The following is a 25,043-nucleotide window of genomic DNA, read 5'->3' as shown; positions in this document are numbered from 1 at the left end:
CCTTGTTTTATCGTTATTTCCATGGCAGGTGCTCGTCTAAACTTCAATCTCTGGTACCCCCTCGCCAATCTTTCACGAAAAACACCCGTCTAGCTGAATCCACTGTCAAAAATTTCCCCCACTCTTTATCTGTGCCTAAATCAAAACGTGGATTCCATGAACAAAGCTTCTTTCTTAGAACTGCATGCCTGTGGAACTCTGTTCCATCTGCCTGCTTCCCACCTGACTACAACTTGGATGTCTTCAAGTCCAACGTTAACAAATTCCTAATGAACCGCTCCCCTTAAGTAAACACTTCATCAAATCTCCGCACTAATGTACTGTACTTGCAATAACCCTTATCCCTGAGTGGCTTCCGGGCCTTGATAAGTGGTGACCACCGTGTAAAAAAAAAAAAAAAAAAAAACTCAAGTCAGATTATTCTTGTGTTTTTTTTCTTTCTCTCATAACAAAACATTCGCTTTTATCATCTAAGCAGCAGCAGTCCTTTACTGCTTTTTCTCTTTAAGCAACAATTAACTCACACGCAAATAAGGCAATGCCTAAAAGTGAAATACTGATGCCTCATCCCTCCAAGAAAATCCATCTTTTTATGCTGTCACCTCAGACTCCCAACAGCGCCTAAATTTGCATATTTGTATAATTCTTGTATCGGAAAGTTTCCAGATTTGCGTGACAGTGCTTCTTTCTCTACAGCAGGTACATAACAACCGTGGGCATTTATGGCTATGCCTTTCCACACAATAATGTAGATTGCATTTAAGTCTTGTAACTTACTAACATTTGATTCTTTTTTTTTTTTTTGTGTGTTGTTTGAAAAGGCAAATTGTTTTGCCAGGACATTCAAGTTAAATGCAATATTTATGTTTTATGAAATTATTATACGAAATTGTTATTTGAAACGACCAAATAGTTAACATAATGTCTTTGTAAATAATAAAATTATTATTTCAGCATGGTTCATAAACTGCAGAAGTAGCTTAGTTGTAGCTAAAATACATAGTATTGTATAATCACATGTTGGTGTACATGGTCTGAATTTGGTAGTTTGAATGCTTTTATTAAATGCTGCCAATGCAGCAATGAAACTTAAATATTTTGGGATAATTGTGCTTTTGAATAAGCCGGATCAAGATGAGGAAAGTGATGTAAATAGCATTTAAGTCTTTTAAATTACAAACATTTGATAAGTTTGGTTTTTTTTTTTTTTGTTTTTTTGTGAGGAGGCAAATCGTGTTTATAGGATATTCAAGTTAAATACAATATTTATGGTATGTTTGATTTTGGAGATTGTAAAACAGAAGTACTTAACATCCAGCTAATGGATTTTAAAATAGTAATGTTATTTCATCGTGATCCTAAAAATACAGAAGCAACTTGATTTTTATGTAAAAAGTAATGTAATTTGTTTGAGTCATATTATGGGATGTTTATTTTCTTTTATACGAAACCAATACATCAGTTATGTAATATATCATAAGCAACATTAATGATGGAAAGAATGAAATTATTTATGTTTATTTTCATAAATGGACAAAGAAAGTTTCTAAAACATCATCACACATGTTGGTGTACATAGATATGATTTGTCAATTTAAATGATTTTAAATGCTGTCAATGTCTCATCTATTGTTGGTTAAATATCCTGGGAGGTTTTTGTTTTTTTTAATACCAGTGTTTTTTTTTTGTTTGTTTTTGGATGGGTAAATAATGTAATTCATCTTCTAGTCTTGTAAATTAACATTATGTCTGTGTTTTTTATAGAAAAACCAAAGAGATCATGCAAACCAAGATTTTTATTGGAATCGTTAAATGAGCGTCAATGTTATTTCAAATGTAAATAAAAGCAAATGTCTGCTTTATTATCAAGGACATTCCTTCATTCTGGGAATATAATTGTTCCGGCATGTACGAAGTTTAAAAAGTAGAGGAGTGATAGAATATATTTATTAGCGAGTGAAATTAAAACCAGGGCTCTACATTGCAAGCGAAACAGTCGCATTTGCGGGTGATTTTTCAAAGTGGCAGCTAGAAATAATAAAATGCTTATCTTTTGGCGATTGCATTTCTTTCACTGACAATCTTCCAAAGCTCACTACCGAGTGAAAATTATCTTTTTAACTATATTAAGTTAAAGTTAATTATTTAAACAAAAGTTTAATAGAACAATATACTTTTTTTTTTTAACGAAGGCTGTTTAAAAATCATCTGAAGAAATTAGAATGTTTATACCTTCAAGTATCAACATAAAATTTGTTGTATATTTAGAATTACACTTATTAAAAAAAAAAAAACAGAAAAATTTTTATGATGTACATACTTGTCGCAGAACAGAGAGGTCATATTCTAAAAATCATGTGGGTTTGGCTAGTAACTTTTCTATTTGGCTAGTAAACGAAAATATTTAGTTGTCAAAGGTCAACTAAAGATAAATTTGTCCATAGAGCCCTGAAAACGCATATTTATTCTAATTGTGAATGTTAATTTTTCATGCCGGAATTAATGTAGAAAATGTTTAAATTAGCAATACACATTTAAAAATTGAAATTGCTTAAAATATTTCAATAATGGCATACATAGAAAGGTCTTAATAATCTAAGAAAGAATCGTTTAACATTTTTTTAAATCTAATTAAAAATAAGGAAATTATGATTATTTTTTTGCCTTGCACATTTAGATATTTTCCCACTTTTAACACCATATGTGCTTTGTCACATTTTTTACACTACTTTTTTCAGTAAAAGTGCTACATCTTTGTCAAAACACGAGATAAAACAATGAAATGTGTGCAAGGAATCCAAATATGGCACTAGAAATCTCCAAAAATTAATGGTTTCCAAGTCATCTGCAATAAATGCACATATGTTGCAATACCATGAAAATTCCATGCATCCATTAAAAAGTTAGCAAACTCAAAATTGAATTGTGATGCATTTTATGTACAAGAAAATGAAATCTAATACTAGGGCTGTTAAAAATGAATATAACTGAAAGATTTCTTTGGCATTATTGTAAATTAACACCTGCTAAATCACCCCCCCCCCTCCATCTGCCTCACCATTCAAACTTAGGGTTATTAGTAGGGTTAAAAGGAGATGTTTTTCGGAGAGGGACTTGTCACTCAGATTTAAGGTTAATGGTATGACAGGCTCAAGGGAGGCACTTTTAGGAGGTGGGCTTGTTACTCAGATTTAGATATAGTGATAGTGTAGTTTTTTTTTTAATATATATATTAACTTTTCAAATTGAAAACTATCAAAAGAATTTGGAGCACTAACTGTTCTTAAAAGGTAAGAATGGCTGGGAAATGGGGGATCATTTTACATTAAATTTATATACAAAAATGATCCTCACCCCATCTAAATTATTATTTTTCTTCTTTTTTTTTCACTCATTTTTTAGGATATTCACAAATAATCACTTAAAAGAGTAGAATATTTTATTTAATTGGCAGCTATAAAGTCATTTATTACTACAAATAAAGTTTGAAAATATATTTGAAAACCAATATTTCTTGAAGGAAATTTTATAAAAGAATCACAAACTGCGTTAATGTTAAACGGAAATTTTTTTTTTTTTCAAAATAAATGTAGTTCACAAAACTTGTCACTTTCAAGTAAACAGCTGACTGGCTACTGCAGCTTCAGATGCTGACTAGCTTATAATTATAAGCGTGACTATTTAAATTGTTTACTTTCAATGAAAATGGATTAAAATTTGGTGGGGAGCCTAATTAAAAACTGCTGGTACCAAATGAGAAATATAGCATTATCATTTTAATAAAATTAATAAAAAACATTTTACTTATTAGTTGGCTATGGAAAAATATTTGGAAAAAAAAATGTTCAAGGCACATAATGTTGAAGTTTTATTTTTAAAACAACAATAAAAAATGAACCAGTTTATTTCATACCCCAACAATAAACGAGATCTATGCTTTTTCTGGTTGTTTTCCAAATTCCATGACAACAATCCTCATAAAAGAGTGGTATCGAGTTTTTAAGCACTGTATAAAAAAAATAAATCTGATGTGAAACGGCCGTTTCATAGCATTAACATTTTTATCATTATTTTCCTAAAAACTCTTCAAACATATCATATAGACTATTATTTATCAAAGCATGTGAAAGGATATTCATTTCCAAACACAATGGTGGTATTTTGAGAACTTAAAATGTTTTGGTTTTTAAAATATGTCTATTTTAGTAGAACTACCTTAAAATCTTGAAACATCCAAAGCATTTTTATCGAATGGAAGTGACTGTTAATTTCTAGAAACACACATCAGTTATTATCAAGAAGCTTTTTGAAATTATATATAACATCTGCGTTCCTATTCCTATTGGAACTGTAGTTGGAGGAGAAAAAGCAAGATGATTTTATGATATAGATAATAATAAAAAATGTCCATTTTTTATTATTAAACAAAGAAATAGAAAAGATTTCTATATTTTTACATGTAGGTAATAAAAAAAATATAATGTTCTTTTTTATTAGTAAATAATAGTGTTGTAATAGTGTTATTGAATAGTGTCTATTACTCAGAATCAGAATCGGAAATTCAGAGTTTTTGGCAGTATCAGAATCACCCAAATTTGTGCCTATTTTCCAATGCCAAAAACGATTCCTTTAATTATCTTTTTTATTTGATTTTGTTTAAAAAAAATCTTTTACTGCTTGTAGTAATAATGAAGTAATAAATATTTATTGATCTTAAACAACAAGTAAAATTAAACTCTATATTATCCCCCACATGTGTTTTTATGTTTGATAAAATATATACACATTTAACATGCGTTTTTACGGTAATCAAGAAAAAATAGAAACTTTATACTTAAATATTTAGAGATATATAAAGAATTGGAATTGGAAATTGTATAAGAATCAGGAATTTAGTACAAAATCAGTAATTGTATGGAAATTGGGAAAAACATTGGAGTCATTCCATCACTAGTAAATAGTAATGAAAAGGAAAAAAAAATGTTCATTTTTTTATAAGAAAATTAAAAAATGAAAAAAATATTCTACATTTTTATTGATAAATAATAAAAAGAAAAAATTTCTAGTTTGTTATTTCAAAGTTTTTCTTTTAATTATAATCATTTATTATTTTTTCATTAATAAAAAAAAAAAAATGTTCTTTTGCCATTATGCTTAGAGTTTTCACTGATGGACCAAGGTTCAATCCTCAGTGGAGTAATACTAAAGACTAAAAAAATGTTCCTTGAGGCCACTTCACACAACATTCAGAATTACAAGATGAGGATATAGGATAAGTGGAGTAATCATAGGAAAGGTGTGGCACCCTCCCTTGTAGTAGCTAATGAAAAGAGAAACTTTGGTCACCCACCTTCACTTTTTTTTTTTTTTTTTTAAATTAAAATAAAAAATTATTTTCTATTTTTTATATATTATTATTTAAATTTTATTTAATTATTTTTATATTTACTATTAACTAGCAGGGCTTTCCGGTGTTGCCTGGGACAAAACCTATTCCTATTAAAATTTCTATTTCTCTACCTTTTTCGATCTGTATCTTTCTCTTCTCAAACCACTCTTTCTCCTCTGCTTAACCCAATTGCTATTTAACTGGACATACAAACAACTTTTCCTTTATATAATAGATTCCTTGAGGAATTAGTCAGCTAGTTTCTTTCAAAATTATCATATGATAACAGCTAAAAACCGATCTCCACCTGAATAAAACCTGGCCCAGTTGACTGACCTTTATATATTAGATTATTTTTTAATATATCTTAGCATTTTTTTAAATTATTAATTTTTTTTTATATTTATTATTAACTAGCAAGGTTACCCGGCATTGCAGGTGTTTGTAGGTGTGTGTTGAGCACAAAAAAACTTTTTAAAAACTGGTAGTAGGCAGGCAAGCAGACAGGCTCGAACCCATGACACGCAGGTAGAAAAGAAAGTGAAAGAAAACCTGACATCTTACCGCTACGCCATGACTTGACAGGAAGTGAAAAGTGTTCAAATGTAGCGATGTCAATCAAAAAGTTGACTTGCAAAAATGGATAATTAAATGAATGAGTTCACGCAGGCGCAGTCTGGCTTTCTGACGTTTTATTTATTTGTTTCCCCATGATGTTGGGGAAAACCAGCTCCCCCGAAAAAGGAAAAAGGGGAACTCTCAAATGAATAGCAATTGTCTGATATGAAGAGTTTCCCCACATTGATCAAAGCTCATTGCCTTCAAAACGTCCCAGTCAAAAGACCAGGAGGCGCTCGACTTTGCTTCGATTAGTTTCGTATTTATACGAAAAAGACAAGCAAACTCTGGAAAGGACAGGATGGAGGAAATTTTTAAAAAGTTGATCAAAATAAAGATGGAGACGCCGTCCGTTCGCAAATCAGGGATATTATAATCTAGGGAGTATAAGGAAAGTTCTCGAGAAACCCGGCAAAAAAAAAAAAAAAAAAAAAAAAAAAAAAGGCTTTTTTGGACATAGAAAAATGCTCGTGATCATTTTGCCTTTTATATATACTAGCGAGGGGTACCCGGCATTGCCCGGGTGTTTGTAGGTGTGTGTGAAAAAAAAACAGGTGCCCATGAAAAAAAAAACAAAGCCTTGACGGCGCGCAGTTGGAAAATAGTAAAGTGTGAAAAAAAAACAGGTGCGCGTTTTTGATTGACGTGACGCCGATAGGTATTCAGCAGTCAGCATTTTGTGCGAGATAGTTTTTAATGAGGTCAATAAATCGGTTTGTTTGTTTTTAAAAACCCGCTCCCCCGTCTGATATGACAAAGTCGACATTGACCAAACGTTCACTGGCTCTGGGCCTGTGATTAGAGTCGAGTTTCGCTTTTTTTTATACCGAAAACCAAATGTAACGCGTGCCGATGCGGGAAATGTGGAATAATTAACGTTTGAAAGTCAATAAAATTAAATAGACAGGCGAGCTCCGTGGTTAAGTGTGAGATATTACAATTTATGGATGATATAAAAAGTTTTAAGAAGTTGCGAGCAAGCGCTTCTCTGAAAGAAGCCTTTTGTGGACATCGAGGAAAAGCGTACATACATACATACATTTTCGCTTTTATATATATATATATATATATATATATATATATATATATATATATAGATACATATATTATTTTTTATATTTAGGATTTAAATTTTTGTTTTTAATATTTTTATTTTAACAAATTGTTAAACATTCCATTTTTCTTCGCATTGAATTTAAATAATTTTATATGACATACCTGAATTATTGAATAGTGTCTGTTTCTCTCGAATGTTTTCAAACTCCTCCTGTAACTCAAAACTGGCACTTTGTCCATCTGTATTCTTTGGCTTGATGAATGGCATGTCTTTGTTGTACGTCTTCTTGTTTCCAATTTGATTGCATTCACTTAAGTTTTTCGTTTCATTTGTTCGTTTATCTTTGTTGTTTATATCTCGCGGATTATTTGTCATGTTCTCGAGGAAGCCTTTCTTGATGCCAGAAAATGCCACTCGGTTGTCTTTGGACTGTTGATGAGATTGGTTGCAACCAGACAGGGATGAGATGTTGTTAAAAGATGACTGGGCAGCTGAAGTAGCCGGGATAGCAGCGCATGCCCCCTGAATGTTACTGCTGGAAATTTGAACCTAAAAGAAAGAAATCAGAATCTATATAATAAGGTTGAACATCTAGCTATCATCTGTAGAAGTGTGAGGTTGATATGTCATTAAACAATACTTAAACTAGAATTTTTCAGAGTTCTTGGAACAGTTAAAGCATTGTAAAGACAAAGTCGGAGTATGCTAAGAGACCCCTAGCTAAATAATGATTATAGATTGTGTATGGAAGAGTTAGGAAAAGTTATAAAAGGAAAATGTAAAATTGTGAAATTCAGATTCTGTTGATATTGGTTGTGGTGGAAACTCAGTTGCCTTGCATATGTGTGCCCAGGGTAAATTGGAAACAATCTCCTGGCTGTCACACTCATATTATTTTGGAGATCTTGGTTTGGGAAATTTTAAAATGTTAAAATCATGAAAAAAGGAGATACTTGGACTATTTGGAGAAATTCTAACACTGAAAAAGTTTTTGGAGAGTTCCTACAGATTAACAAAAAATATTTGGATTGTTTGAGAAGTTCTAAAATGGTACAATTATGAAAGAAAATAGGTAGAGTTCCTGCAGGTTTGCAGAAGATATATATATATATATATATATATATATATATATATATATAGCAAAGTCCCAACCTTAACATTTGACTGAAAAATAGTGTGCACCATCCCTAGGTCGAAGAACATCATCATATCGTTTGGTCATGATTGGTTCAGTGGTGTGGGCTGTAGGAAAGTATATATACATAGGCTGTGACCTTAACCTTGAAAAATGGTGTGCATCATCCCTAGGTCGGGGACTATCATCCTGCTAGGTTTGGTCATGGTCAGTCCAGTGGTTCAAGCTGTAGGAGGGTTGTACACAGACACACACGAATGCTACCACTTTAGATATATATATATATATATATATATATATATATATATATTATGGAAATAGTGTAATTGAAAGGAGATATGTTTCAACACCAGGAAGATGTGCATAAACTGAGGGATATGGAAGATGTTAAGGAATCATATATTGTCCATAAGAAAGCAGCAAAAGAGAAATAAGTTAAGGATTTGCGGATTTCAAGGCAAATAATAAAAGTAATAGTGATTTTGAAGATAGTAATATTGAAATTTGTGATAATGATAAGGGTGGCAATAATATAATAATATGAAACCTATTTCATAGAAAACAATACATTTAGAATTAAATTAAACAGGAGAGGCCTAAAACCATTTGAGATCTTAATTGGTGTATGATTTTAAGAAAATGAAATAAAAAAAAATTTTTAAAAAAAAAAAACGACTATATTTCAAGACTCCCAAAATACTGGAGAATGCCTGGCAGAAATGATTTGTTTTATTCTTTAAGTATCGCTTGTGTGCCCAGGCAACAGTAAATGACCCTGCTGAGAGAAAGATTGGAATTATTAATTTCATTGTTTTACGAAAGCGACAACTTAATGTCACTTTAAGAGACGTAACAAAAATATAATTTCATTTTCAATGCCAACGAGTGATGACTCAGGGTTGTTTAGCCTTGAAGTGCAGTTACCCAACCGACGAGGTCACAGGCTTCACCTTTCGGAGCATGGGTATGAGAGAACTGGCATAATCGCAGGTGCAATCGGGGAAGATGGGGTCTCCCCTAGGGGCGATGTAACTAGATGTGATTGGTCTAGGAAGCGGCCCCGGCACACCTCTCACCTCACTATATGAATGGGTCCCCACTTCGAAACCAGCAGATTGAGTTAGAGAATTGAGCTGAGTCTTGGAGAGAATTAAGCACAATCCAAGAGTCGCCATCCTCTCTCTTCCCGCATCATTCCACCACTATACCAAGAGAGAAATTAATCTATTTGGGACTCAGCGAAGTCTGTCAAGATCAACACTGAACTACGAATAATTGTATATACCTATATATACTGTATATCTTATCATGAATTTAATCCATAGAATAGAGAATTGAGTTTGTTTTTTTCTTTTGCATGCATGAGATTGATTCCCTTCCAGCACGGCAGATTGACGAAGCAGCGGCATATCAACCCGATCATGAAATTAAGACCAACCAAATCGATTGATGAGTCCTGCCCCACTGAGATACCTTGCGAGGGATCGCTTCACAGGATCACAAATGCACACATGCATGTTCATAGCTCTTCTTGCTAAAACTATTAATTTCAGCCATAAATTTGATATTTCAAAGGCTTTGATGAGCGAAAATATGCACAACTTGTATGCAAATGTCTCAGTGAAGCTGCTGGGATTGGTGCATCGAATGACATGATTAGAATGATGAAATTCTTTAAATTATACCAATTCTAGAAAGACAGATCTTCAAAGAAAATTGCATCAACTGTGACACAGGTTGAAATTAACTTTTTGTACTCTTTATATATTTTTTTCCCCTATAAGTAAACATTGTATTTCATAATCAAACTTGTGTTTGTTATCGGTGACATTTTGACTGTGTTTATCAATTACCCTCTCTCCCTAAACTTATCTTCAGATTTTCTTTTATTTTTCTGAATCCAATTATGCACATTTTGTATTTTTCATGTATCACCTCACATGAAACAGATTTGTAACAACACTCATACACTATCATTCTTGCAAATTCTCAAAATTCAAGCCTTCAGGTTGAATAATAAGTGTCATCACTAAATTCAAAAAAAAAAATCTTACTCTAGAAAAGTTGTTTGCAATTGCATTGTTGGAAAGGCAGAAAGCACAAGTATAGCATCCTTTAATCTATAATATAAATTTCATCTGTCTATTTAAATGTACATATCTATGCTTGGATGTCTGCCTAAAACTTTCGACAGAGGCAACAGATTTTCACGAGATCGGTATCATTTTGAAGCTCAACCCTTAGAATGATGAATATACAAAAATTGGCTGAAAACATTAGTTCCTTCACCCTCAACTGGGCACTTTTCTACAAGGAGGGGGGGGTCGCTTTTTTCACCGATATTTTCGAAAGTCATCCTCTCTTTTCGATTGACTAGCCTTAATTTAAACCTTTGCCACTTCTGGTTTGGCGGTGATCGTAACAGCAAAGACGTCACGTTTTTATTTCACATTCTTTTCTTCCTTTATGGTACGGGTTTGAGCCTGCCTGCCTACTACCACTTTTTTTTTTTTGCTCAACACACACCTCCAAACACTTGAGCAATGCCGGGTACCCAGGCTGGTCTATAATAAAGAGCAATGTGCATCTATTTACATGTACATATATATATATATATATATATATATATATATACACACACACACACACACACACACATACACTTGTGAGCAAAAAAAATATGCCAAACAAATTTTATACATTTTATTGCACTAAAAGTTATATTGGACAAAGAACAATTGAACAAGGATACTTAAAGGAGACTAATAACACGGAACAAGACATTTACTTTAATAAATGCTTAAGATGGAATCGCATTCCCTTTTGATTTCTTCATAAGATCAATCCTTTTAGACATGCTCTCAACCAAAGTGGAACACTGTAAAGAGGAGATGCTATTCCATTCACTTTGTACAGCTTCCCACACTTTGTTATTGTTCTTAAAAGTTCTTCCGGCCAATGCACGAAATATTATGGACCAAATATTCGCGATTGGATTTAAATCGGGGCTTTGATCTTCCCAAAATATCACATCAATTGAATTATCAGAAAAACATTTTTTTGTGACTTTAGCAGTGTGTGTAGGGGCATTATCGTGTTGAAAAATAATGTTCTAGGATATTCCCAGCTTCTGGATACTTGGTAATAGTCCTGTTTCTAACATTCAAATGTATTCCTTTGCATTGATTGACTTCTCAAATTTAATAAGTTCCCCAACTCCTGCTGCAATAAAAGTTCCTCGTACCATTATCCCTCCATTCCCATGTTTAACTGTCGTTTTTATGCGAAATTTAGGCGAAAATCATGCTCCAGTTCTTCGATTGCACCATTCAGGAGCATCGGGAGCATCACTAACGAGACAAAATCTTGATTCTATCTAACCGGAAAACATTCCTGAACCAGTCTGTATCTTTGTCATAACACGAGAAAAATCTATCATTGATGTTCTTCTAAGATAAAAATGGCTTCTTTTAACAAAATTCCATTTCTTTCATTCGTCTAGATATTTTATATCTAGAAAGAGAATTTCCAGCCCCTGTTTTAATTCTTTGCTATGGTCAACATAAGTTTTCTTTTGATCTTTCAAAACAGTTAATTTAAGACTGTGGTCGTCCTTCAAAGTGGATGCTCTAGGGCGACCAGATCCAGATTTCCCTTTTATCAAGCGTTCAACTTCGAACCTTTGACCAATTCGCTTCACTACAGAAAGAGATGTTTTCACATTTTCTTTTCTTGAAATATCAAAAATCTGCTTGTAAATCATTTTTGACTGCCTTAATCCTGCAATTCTGTTTTTATATCCTCGCCAAGATGCAGTCTTACGATTTTTAGGATTAATTTTTCCACTTATTATTATATGCTATAATAATAATGATCTGCAAAATAGAAATTTTCAGTTAAAATTAGCAAAAATTCATGGAAAAATATTGAAAAAATCGATTTCTTCCTTCTTTCACTGTTGGCCCATTTTTTTTTTTTTTTTTTTGCTCAGGAGTGTATATGGCATCACAGAAAAATTATACAATAAAAAAATAACTGTCGGAAGAATCTATTTTAAGCCGGTTAGACAACAGATTCTCACCATCAATTTATTTCCATAATGAAATGCTTTCTTTTCTTTTTTTTCTTTCTGCTTTTTATACCAATTTATTCGGGGTTTTTTTTTAGATGAGGATTGATAATCTGTATTATTTGGATGACTGTTCTCACCTTGAATGTTATATGCACACCATTTCAACTGATGTAACCTCTGACCTTCTTCATGTGTATCTTGTTGAACATGAGAATCTGTACGGAATTTTGAATGGAACCCTGTATTTAACCCGACGGTGTAGCTTGCCCTTATTCCATCATTAAAGACTAGATAGAAGTCTTAAAACTTTTATTCAGTCATGACTGTCTGAACAAGAACAAGCTACTCCTGGGAATTAAATAAAAGGTTCCATTCAAAATTCTGTTAAGATCCTACAGTTTGATAAGATGCACCTGAAGGATGTCGAAGGTTACATCGGCCAAAATGTTTTCAGAATAACATCAAAGATGAGAACAGTAATCTGAATAATACAAACAATATGTTTTTCTTTTTCTTTTCCCGTGGATCTTGGGTTTACTTTTGTTACCCTTGTAACTTTCACTTCCCTTATTTTGTCTTTTAGTTCTCACATTCCACAAGAAATGTTTCTAACAAAAGAGGAAGAACTGTAGTTTTCTGGGTCAGAATCTAATTATCTAACATGTATTCTTGGTTAATTCTTGACGTTCGATACAAAACACCTGACGAAGGCCGGAGGGCAAAACGGCCGAAACGTTGTGACAATAACAACCAAAATGAGGAAGTCAGTCCGACAATCTCAATCACTTGAAATAGTAGTAATTGTTTTTGTTTTTATTTTTTTATCATCTTGTTACATCAAGTGGCTTCATGTCTTGTCTGGAGCAATTTCTGTAAATTTTCTTTTATTTAAATTCAAGCATTACTTTAATGAATATGAATATTAGTGCATATACTTACAATGGATAATGTTTTTTTCCATTATTTTTTACACTTGTGTATTTGAAATTTCTTACTGAGAAGAAAGGAATTCATTTATTCAAAATATGCACTGTAAATAGATCAAGAAATAAAGTGTGTGAAAAACTCACATTTAATTGCGTGTCTCGCGTCACATTGTTCTGCTTAGTACTTGCATTGTTGAAACTCGGTGTGACCGTTGCATTGTTTGGAGGGCGTATGTTGGTATTATTATTGTTGTTGTTATTCACAGACTGTGGTGGCGGCTGACCACGAATTTCACGCAGAGCTTCTACTTGGTGACGAAGATCAGACATGTCTTCTAGGGGAGCAGCAGCATCATCTAAATGATAGGTGAAAACATTTAGAAAGGTCAAAACTAATAACAAAAAATAAAAATCACAAGCACCACAGAGGTGAAATAGCCAATGGTATAAGAAGTTGAAATCAAGATGAATTTTCCAACCTACCCCTCCACCTCATGTGTGCATATGTGTGCTTGTATGTGTTGCATGTGGAGAGGGGGCAACTAAAAAACCATTTGGATTATGTGCTAGAGATAGAAAAACACAATTAAAATAGAGGTAGCATGCTCTTCTTCCATCAGCCATGACTGAGAAGCAGTCTTAAGTAACTTGCAATTGTATTCTTAGTATGGCCTGCACTGAGGATTGAACTTTCAACCTAGTTACTTATTCTCTCATGCAAATAATAAACATATTTTGTCCATGAAATCTATACTATTAATAAAATTCTAAATGTTTATTTATGTGTGTCTGTGTACATATACCAATAAAACTTTAGAATGGATGCACCGAATTGTCCTTATCTATATATGGTTCATAACAAACAATGTCGAGTCACACAAAAAGCCCGAAATAAGGGGTTTTGGGCCATTTCGTGCAATTGTCAAAAAAGTTATCTGCCTATGTCAACAGAATTTAGCACTGTCTGTATACAGTCGCAGTAACATCTTTCGGCATACAGACAGGACTTGTGGCACAATGGATAACGCATTTGACTACGGATCAGAAGATTCCAGGTTTGAATCCTGGCAAATTCGTAATAATTTTAACCATCATTTTATCCAATGGTTACTCATTATCCTTATGCTTAGTTAGGGCATTTTTGTTTTTTCAGTGATTTTGTTTTGTGCATATTGGAATTTCCCATACTCCGAGTTCAAAAGGTAAGCAATGGTAAGACGATGTTGAATGTACACAACATCTACTCGATTTTGTGTTTGAGTTGGTATTGTGTGTGCAGACACGGCGCAGCTGCTAGTTTCAAATATTTTGCTTCATACTAATTATAAAGTGACATAAGTTAGGTAAAGATGGAAACTGACATACCAAAGTACTGTACTAACACTGCACAAGCAACAAGTATAAACTATTTAGATTATTTGATTTACTGATCTCATCTTGAGTATTATTTTCACAATGTTTCAGTCAATATAATCTCCGACCTTCTTCAGGTGTATCTTGTTGAACTGGAGAATCTGCACAGTATTTCAAACAAAATCCTTTATCAGGGCTCTACGGACAAACTTATCTTTAGTTGACCTTTGACAACTAAATATTTTCGTTTACTAGCCAAATAGAAAAGTTGCTAGCCAAACCCACATGATTTTTAGAATATGACATGTCCGTTCTGTGAGGAGTATGTACATAAGTGTAATTCTAAATATACAACAAATTTTATGTTGATATTTAAAGGTATAAACATTCTAATTTCTTCAGATATTTTTTTAACCAGCCTTTGTTAAAAAAAAAAAAAAAAAAGTATATTGTTCTATTAAACTTTTATTGTTTAAATAATTTAACTTTGTTCGTTTTATTAAAAAAAAAAAAAAAAAAAATTGAAAAGATAGTTTTCACTCAGTAGTGAGCTTTGGAAAATTGTCAGCGAAAAAAATACAATCACCAAAAGAGAAGAGTTTCATTATTTTTAGTCACCACTTTGAAAAATCAGTCACAAATGTAGAGCCCTGTTTATTTAAGTCATAGTGTAGCATGCTCTTGTTCCATCATCCATGAGCGAGTAAAAGTCTTAAGTATCTCACAATTGTATTGTAAAGATTTAACCTTCAACCTTCAGAAGAGTGTCCTTTAGAATTGAATATTACTTGGTACTTTATTCGTTACACCACGGATTCTCAAATTTGACAAGATACACCTGCTGAATGTCGAACATTACATCAACCAAAATGTTGTGAGAATAACACTTAAGATGAGAACAGTAGTTCAAATAATACAAATAATATGAATTGTCAATCCTCATCTCAAAAATTCAGAAATACAGTTAAAATAGTTTGAAAAATGTTTAATTAGTGAAATTAAAATCTTGGTAAACAAGAAAATTAAAATTAAGAAAAAGACTCCAAATGAGGAAGGAGACAGGAACTCATTCTATGATTAAATAAAAGTCATCTAACTTCCCTACCATCATCATAAACTCACAGCAAAATTAACATTTTCAGAGAGAACTGACATAAGTGGGAAAAGGAAGGTAAAGCAAGAAGATAAGAAAAAATAAAAAAAAAAGAAAATAAAAAAAAAAAAGAAAACGAGAAAGAGTAATAAAATCCAACCAAATTGAAATAGCAAAAAAAAAATAACAAGGTAAGGCCCTAGCGATTTGGTAGAAATCAGCCTTTTCTTATTTTAAAAAAGTGAGTTTTGTTCAAAAAGTGGAGAACTTGCATCCATCGAAACAATTTAAGTAGAAATCAACTTTTTCTGGATTAAAATAAAATGGAATTATAGTGATGAATGAAAAAACTATCGCTGAAGAACTTCATATATATTTCTTCAAAAATATTCACTGGTAACTAATGATAGGACACTTTTAATATTTTTCCAAATTCCAATACAATTACCAATTCTGTTTTAATTTTTCGATTCAGATTCTTTTTTAATCTTTAAATATTTAGCTATAAAGTTGTTTTTGGTTTTTTTAATTTCACTTTTTGGATTGCCGTAAAAATATATACATACATATAAAAAATGCATATATTGTCACGAACATAAAAATACACTTGTAAAAGGTTTAGTTTTACTGCTAGTTTAAAATTAATATTTATTCTTTTATCATTGGTATCAGCAATCGTAATATAAGTTTTAAAAAAAAAATTAAAAGAATCGTTTTTGTGATCAGAAAATAATCACGAATCATTCTGATTCCTCAAAAAGTTTGAATTTTCCCAATTCCGATTAATCGTCCCAACATTACTAGCAACACAGTTTACAGATAAACTTAACCTACAAAACCAAATAGAAAAGCGACAGAATTGTTGCATATCTTAGTCTAGATCATCCAGCATATGGGTGTTATATTATGAATAAGCATATGGTGGAGAGAAAGGACCAGACAGACAATATAAGTTTAATTTTAAGCAACTGATTGCTCAATTGTTCATTTTAAAAACAAACTTAAGAAAAGCAAAATAAAATAAAGTGTTCTTCAGTTCAACAGTTGTCTCTGTTGTTAAGGTTATTCATTTCAGTCTTTATCAGCAATTCACGTCTTTTTTTGTTGATAAAACATGTTGATATTTGTTATTCCTTGTAATGTTGTTCTTGATAACCATATCGAAGGATAAGAGTTTGTTTTCAATAAGAAAAGTCTAAGGTGAGCAACACAGCAGATTTGTTGTCTACTTGTTATGAAAATGTTGTTCCTCTTACGTTTAGATGGGGCAGTTATTCTTTGTGGTTTTTTGATAACAATATCGAAGAATAAGAGCTTGCTTTTCAATGAAAAATGTTCAAAGAAGACAACTTAGAATAAATAATTTTGTTGATAAAATATGTCAATATGTGTTCTTTGTGCTGGGTGGTTTTGATAACAATCTCAGAGAATAAGAGTTTGTTTTTTCAATGGGAAACCTTAAAGGAAGCAACTTTGCAGATTTGTCGTCTACTTGTTATGAAATTGTTCCTCTAATGTTTAGATGGGGCGTTTATTCAGCTATATTCCATAGCTTTGTTGATCCTAACATGGTACAGATTTGTCGTCTGCCAGTCAGCGATATCAAAACTTTTTTCGCAGCTGTCTTTCCCCTTGTGCAAGCTGTTGTTTCTCCTGGTGTACGTAGTAGCGCCTCTGATGGATTTGTTGATCCTTAGCCTGGGGCTTTGACCAGTGGTCTGGTGTAGAAGTCAATATTGGCCAGTGATAGCCCAGTGAAGTTGTAGTACTTCTCATCTCTTGATATTAGTCAAGACCCGTAGCCAAACTGGTTGGCTGCTCTCTTTCGTCTTGAAGTTGGGTTCTTAACTGACAGAGGTTCATGCAGTGTACGCCGGGCTCTATCAAGCCAAAAATGCAGATCAGCTTGGTTCCTCTCTATTTAAACGTAAATTTAGCAAGTGCTCGACTCCCACAGCAAGTCTTTTCTGATTGGTCAAAGTTGGATTTTGACAGCCAATCAGACTGGTGGAAATTAACCAATCAGAGTTGAGTATTTTGGTATTTTGTAAAGATTTGTAAATATTGTTGTTTTTAGCTGCTGCTATTATTTGTCATGGTTGGGGCTGTCCCTTCTAATTCCATGATGTATTTGCTGCTCCTGCTAATTTGTTGTTTTCTTTGCAAGAAAGCTTCATAAATCGAAATGAGATCTCGCACTCAACTTCATAACATATGTCTTGATACTGTGAGCTTGAAAAACTTTTTAAGCCAGATTCTGCAGAATTTAAGAGGATGGTCATTTCATTGAAAAATTGTTGCCAATGCCATGGAAACTTCTTCTATTGTTGGTAATTTTAGTAGGTCAACACCAAATAACGCTGACAATTTGTATTTCTATTTTATTATTGTCGTCGTAATAGCATAAGAAAAGTTAAGAGAGAGACAACATCAGTTTTCTTTTAACATATTCTAAGATATCATTTTAATAAAACGTATTCTAAGATATCATTTTATATGTTTGGCTCAACCTACTTCAGAGTTGATTCCTCTTACAAAATCTTTTCTAACTTCTTTGATGACATTATGACAAAAATGTATTTCTTCTTCTGCTTCAGCATTCACACGTTTGTCAAATCTGACCACAACAGATGACCACTTTTAGCAATTGTCCTTCAATGTTTCCAAGTTACAAAAGGAAAATGATAATCATATTGGAATACTCAACATTCTATCTATTACACTCATAAGCTTCTAATTGCAAAATTATTCAACAAGCTTATGTAATTAAGCAGCTCAAAAGAAATTATTTTCTGCTGGATATCGATCCACATGAGTATCAAAGGAAATGAATTAGCCGATTCGATAGCAAAACATGCTTTAAACATCCCAACCAATCTAAATTTTAAAATCCCCTATTAAGACTTTAAAGATATATATATATATATATATATATATATATATATATATATATATAATAGAATTAATTTCCTAACGACAAACTATATAAAACAATGTCAAAAATAAAAAAAAATCAGGAAGAAAATATCCAACTAAATATAAAAGTTACACTAGCAAGAAGAAACATGGGCCATACATATTCAACCCAGTCACATTTCTTGAGAAAAGAAAATCAATCTATTTGTATAATGCCAAACTTCACTCACAATTAAACAGGTTCTAATTGATTGCATTGATTTTGGAGCAACAAGGAATCATTATCGTATCAGGAGGGTTGCCCGGACCAAATTGACTCTTTCCCTCTACAGGTCTCTATCTTCTATGGCCTTAGAAAGATCTTCAAATTGTAAGCGAGTGTCTTCTGTCAATAATTTTGTGTACATCCTGACAACTCTTTCTACTTAAGCGGTTTCGTGTTTAGGATGCAATAGTACTACTACAGCACTGACAACCTCATCTTTTCTTCTGTAGCAAAGTCTGGCATATCGTGTTCTTCTTTCTCTTATTACTGAAGAGATCCTGGGCAACCGACCATACAGACGGTTAATGGTTGGGTTGTGTTTTCCAGTTTTAGTTTAACACTGCTTGGAGCATTCTAGTGTTAAGTTCCATCTAATTTATTTTGAAGTTAATTTACTGAGAGTCCATGCTGGTGAACCATAAAGTGGCACTGTCTCTACTACAGCTCTAAAAATGTTTTTCTTGATCTGTTCTGAGAGGGCAGATTTCCATATACCAAAAAATAACTTCTATAAATAAAATATTAAGAATCTATTTAAAAGAAAAAAAAAACTCTAAATCATACTTTCATACTTCAAAAAAAAAAAAAAATGACATATGTATATACCAGATCCACACCTCTGAACTCATATGTACTTGGCATAAAATGACCCAAAGGATTAACATGTCATAAAACCCAACAAAACAAAAACACCCATAAGTCAATTAATTTTGTAATGCTAATTTTTTTTTAATCCATCTCATTATTTTTACGTAAATACTGTACATTTGGCAAAATCTAAGTTGTGGCAAAAAAATGATGTTTTGTAAATGGCTGCCATTGGTCCTTCTAGAACATGTAATGAAATGAAAGGAAATACCATTGTTCATATACAGGATATGTAAGATATTATTTACTGCCTTCCCATCACATGAAGATGTGACACAAGATGAAACCAGTGAACCTAAGAGATGCCCTCTGGCCTATTAAAAATTGCCTGGACAGTCCACTCAGCATTCCCCATATTTTTAAAGTCACTTGATCTTTCTCCAACAAATGTGAAAGGTTTAATGAAAAGGTATCATTATCAAAACTTAAAACTTCTAAACACACTGATGGTAATTAGATTAGTTTGGTCTGATCGTTTTGTTTTATGGCATATCAACTCTTGAGCGATTTAATGTCAAATCTAGTAAGTTTGGAAAACGTTTTTAAGCTTCAAGTTCTTTATATCTTCAATTATTTTTTCATGATGTTTAGTTTGACTGTTTTGTATAAAAAAAAATTGCTGTTTTGATTCTTGATTTTGGTGGGATTTTTGTTTTGTTTTACAACATATCAACCCTTTTCAAGTGATTTAATGATGAATCCAGTCATTTTGGAAAAAGGTTAGTTTTTTATATCTTCGATTATTTATTCATGGTGTTTGGTTTGGTTTCGTTGTTTTGTAGAGGAAAATTGTTTTTGTTTTTGCAATGCAAAAAACAAGTTCTTTTTTTTTTGTTTTTTTTTTATTATTAAAGCAAAATCTTCCACTGGTGATAACAATGATGAAATAAATATTTGTTGATTTTACACTATCAGTAAAACTAAATTCTGTAGATCAACTCCCATGAGCGTTTTGTACGTTTGAGAAAATATATGCACATTTAATGTCTGTTTTTACAGTAATCAGGGAAAAATAACTTTATAGTTAAATATTTAAAAAGAATCAAAATTCATAATTGTATCAGTATCAGGAAAAATATTGAAATCGTCCCATCATATATATATATATATATATATATATTCACATACACACACACACAGGGTGTTCCAAAAGTCTTGGGCACATTTCAAGTCCTCATATCTGCTTAACTATGAATAATAGGAAGACGAAAGTGGTGCCAATTTAAAGCTAAACACAATTTGTAATACGATTTTTTATTTTATTTTCAGATCCAGTAATGGTGTTCACTCAACCAGAAAAGGCGTTTTGTGTGCTTGAATTTGCAAAAACTGAATTATGGACACTTATTAAACATGCATTTTGCAAAAACTTCAGAAAAAAAAAAACACCAAAAAAGAAGTTCATCGTAAGATGGCATGGTAAATTCATGGCGGATGGGATCTTCTGTCCAGCTAAGACTACGGGATGCCCCTCAAATTCAGATGTGGTTGAAGAAGTTCGAACTGCCTTCCAGCAGAGCCCCCGTAAAGAAATCAGAAGAACCAGTAGGGAACTTCAGCATCCTACAACTGTTTGGCATGTCTTAAGACGACTGCACATGACACCTTACAAGCTACAATTAGTCCAACAGCTGAAATGACTTTTGCATTGCAATGCAACAGAAAATGGAAGACGACGGGTTTGGCAACCAGCTTGTTTTTAGCGATGAGGCGAATTTCTACGTAAATGGCAAAGTTAACAAGCATAACACTTGCATATGGGATACTGAGAACCTACATGAATTTCTTGAGCATCAGTGAGATTCCCCTAAGGTGACTGTGTTTTATGCTATGTCCAAGAAAGCTATCTATAGACCTTTCTTCTTTGAAAGAGCAACAGTTGCTGGTGAGATGTACCTCGACATGCTGGAAAACTGGTTAATGAATAAATTGAGTGAAAGAGAGTCTGATGACTATTTTCCACCACAGATAGGGTGCGACCACACTGGAGCCTCAGGATTAAACAGTTCTTGAACACAACAATACAAGACAGATGGATTGGATGATCTGAGTAAGATGATCACAATCTCATGCCCTGGCCTCGTAGATCTCCAGATCTCACACCCTGCGAATTTTTTCTTTGTGGGGACTTGTGAAAGGACTGGTCTATGTGCCTCCCATTCCAAGAGACGTGGATGAGCTGAAGGCTCAAATAACAGAAGCTGTTGCAACCATTAACAATGCAATGCTGGGACGCGTTTGGTAAAAATTGGACTATCTGCTTGATGTGTGTCGTGTGATCAATGATGCTCACATTAAACATCTTTGAACATTCCATGAAAAACTTAATATTACAAGCTTTCGGAATATACCAGATGCGTTTTTATATCCTTAATAATTCTTGGGATATTCAAGGTCAAAATGTGCCCAGGACTTTTGGAACACCCTATATATATATATATATATATATATGTTTGTGTGGCGCAAACTCCAAAACTAATTCATCAATCATGATTACTTTTGAAACACAGCAACTAAGCACAAAGTGGGCTATATTTAATTTAATGTAGGTCGGTGGTTGAGACGTTTGTGAAATTTTAAATACCTCTCATTTTATGAAGTTTTAGCTATAAGTATATTTAGAGATCAATTAATAAATATTCCAAAAAGTTTCAGTTTCTTTGAGGTCTTTTAAAGGGTTTTAGGGGGCATAATATAAAAATAATTTCTCATTTCAAATATTTCTGATTTACATGAAATTTGATCCATAAGATTCTCTCGATTTAAATTTCTTTTTAACACTCCCTAAGCTTAAACCCCAATCACAAATTTTAGACATTCTTCAAGAATTAAAATCATTTAAAAGGATTTGTTATAAAAGTGGAATAAGGATTCTAGACATAAGGTTTAATAGCATACTTATATTGATTCGAATCTTCACAAAATAGTGCAGAACTGTTCTGTTTAGTGAATTCATTTTATTAACTAGTAAAATACCCGTGTCAGGACTGGTATTCTGCTAGTATGATAGCGTTTCATTTTTAAACCATTATGATGTATTTCTTTCTAATAGATTCCATATTTTTTATTTTTTATTCTCTTAGCAGTTTGTTCAAGCATGGATGGGGCATCCTACAGGATGCCAAACATTCACCTGCTAACTAAGATATTCCAACCGAGAGATCTTTTTAACATTCTGAACATCCCTTTGAGTGCAATTGTTGGGATCTCTCTTGCACTTGGTTCACCACATATATTTTCCAGGTAGTTTTTGAAATTCTTTTTCATGAGTCCAGTTGCTCCTATAATTACTGAAATGATAGAGATCTTCCTATGATTCCAGTTTCTTTCATGTCGTACATAAAACCTTAGTATTTTGGTATCCTGTACCTCTCAGCTCCGTTTAACCTATAAGTTTGTTTCTTTTTGTGCCCATATTTACATGCTGCCATTCCGTAACAATAGCAATGTTTGTTTGCATTTTATTTTTAGTTCTGACAGTGCTTCTTGACATAACATTCCCAAGTAAGTACGTAAAATAAAATTATAACTTTCGTAAATACATACTTGCTGTGGCGACAAAAGGTAAAATAAATCCGACAGTATGAATTAAAATAGAAATGTGGAAGATCTAAAACGCAATGTTTCGCCTAGCTGTCGCGTGAGCTTTATCAAGAGAGAGAAAAATTGTTTTGTGCTACTTTTAATTTTTTTCTCTCTTGATAAAGACCATATAACAGCTTGGTGAAACGTTGAGTTTTAAATCTTATGGATTTCCATCGTAATTAATACTTGCTATAGTGATATAAAAAAAAAAAAAAAATGATAACCAAATTTTATGGAAAACAATCTAGTAGTTTTTTTTTATAATTTTTTTTAAGATATTTAATTTTCTTTTTTTCCTTCAACTCAGTAATTAAGAGATGCCATTTTGTCACTGATGAGGACCAGGAAGCATACCCATAACTGGGAGAAAGGGTAACTTTGTGTTTAATGCCTCTGGCTGCCTTTTCTTTATTTTAAATCGATTCTATTCTGAAATTCAAATAGGTAGTTTTTATTTTGTGTCATGTGATTTTAAAGGAAGAAAACTGTTTAATATTATTAAGAACTATCGTTTCTCTAGTGTACCACTCCCTTAAAAAAAAAAAAAGATAAAACTAGATTACTTTAACTGTACTTAGAAAATAGCATTTCTAGTTGATGATTGCTTTCCCCTCCACCCGTGAATTACTACTGTCCCTTAGCAACGGTTCTGACCACAACACAAAACTAAAATCACACACTGACCCATATTTTAAAACAAAAACAAGACATTGATCTGCAAATAAACTTTTACTTATTTTTTGTCATATATATATATATATATATATATATATATATACACATGATGATTGCAACGTCTTGTATGACGAGTGCCACTCCCTCAGACACTGAAAGTTCATGAGCCCGAAAAAGACATATAGTCCTGCCAGCGAATTCACATGCTCAAGCAGACATGACACTAAAGACGGTCATTGTTATACATACATACATATATATATACACGCACGCACACATACATATGTACACATATCACACACATATATACATGCGTACATACACAATACACACACAGATGCAAATATAAACAAGACGGTCATTGGTATACATACATATAAATATATACATGCATACATACATACATGTTTATAAGCATACGCTCATATATACCCATATACATACACAATGCATAATACACAAACATACATATACATACCCACATGCATACATACTCATATACATACATATACATCCACATATACAAATACATACACACATATACTTACACATACATATACGTACACATATGCACATATATATACATACACTTACCTACATATACATACACATCCATATATATGCATTCATACACATACACACATACATGCACACATATACATACACACATGCATACAAACATAAATGTATATATATACACCCACACATATACACATAGAAACATATACATACATATACACATAGATATAAATACATATAAACTCACATGTACATATATAAATATACACACACACATACATATATAAATATACACACACACATACATATATAAATATACATACACACATACATATATAAATATACATACACACATACATATATAAATATACATACACACATACATATATAAATATACATACACACATACATATATAAATATACATACACACATACATACATAAATATACATAATGATGGCAGATTAATTGTTACATGCATCCAGCATTACAGGCGTATACACGTCACAGCTTTATCACCACAGGACTTTTTTTTTTTCTTTTTTTTAATAGACAAATGCCTGAGGGAGTATCTATACAGAGATGATGTTACAGAGTTTTAGCTTTGTACGACAGCTAAGTGTCTCTCTCGGTTCAAAATGTTGACATCCAGCAACAAGCAAGAGCAAGATAGCCAGCAACAAGTCAAACTGCAGACCAGCTTAATGCGGGTACTGGTCTCCCGCTTTGTTGTTGTTTTTTTTGTTTTTTTTAAATAAAAAGTTTGGTTGAGACAAACACTTTTGGAATAGTA

At 32.4% G+C, this 25,043-nt stretch overlaps 1 protein-coding gene across 2 annotated transcripts in view; it reads right to left on the bottom strand.

The window, feature by feature from the left end:
• The window catches only part of LOC145296799 (uncharacterized), a 60,817-nt gene that overhangs the window by 14,349 nt on the left and 21,425 nt on the right, over positions 1-25,043 (bottom strand). For both annotated transcript variants that reach the window (XM_080142868.1, XM_080142867.1), the window contains exons 2-3: positions 13,342-13,553; positions 7,226-7,613 (exon numbers count right to left, since the gene is read on the bottom strand). In XM_080142868.1, the coding sequence (XP_079998994.1) occupies positions 7,226-7,613; positions 13,342-13,553 (600 nt within the window). The remainder of the gene's footprint in view (positions 1-7,225; positions 7,614-13,341; positions 13,554-25,043) is intronic.

Source organism: Euprymna scolopes, chromosome 17, assembly GCF_053919585.1.
Source record: "Euprymna scolopes isolate OS-2025 chromosome 17, ASM5391958v1, whole genome shotgun sequence".
In the NCBI taxonomy this organism is placed as follows: Eukaryota; Metazoa; Mollusca; class Cephalopoda; order Sepiida; family Sepiolidae; genus Euprymna; species Euprymna scolopes.
This window is presented reverse-complemented; position numbering and strand designations above follow the sequence as displayed.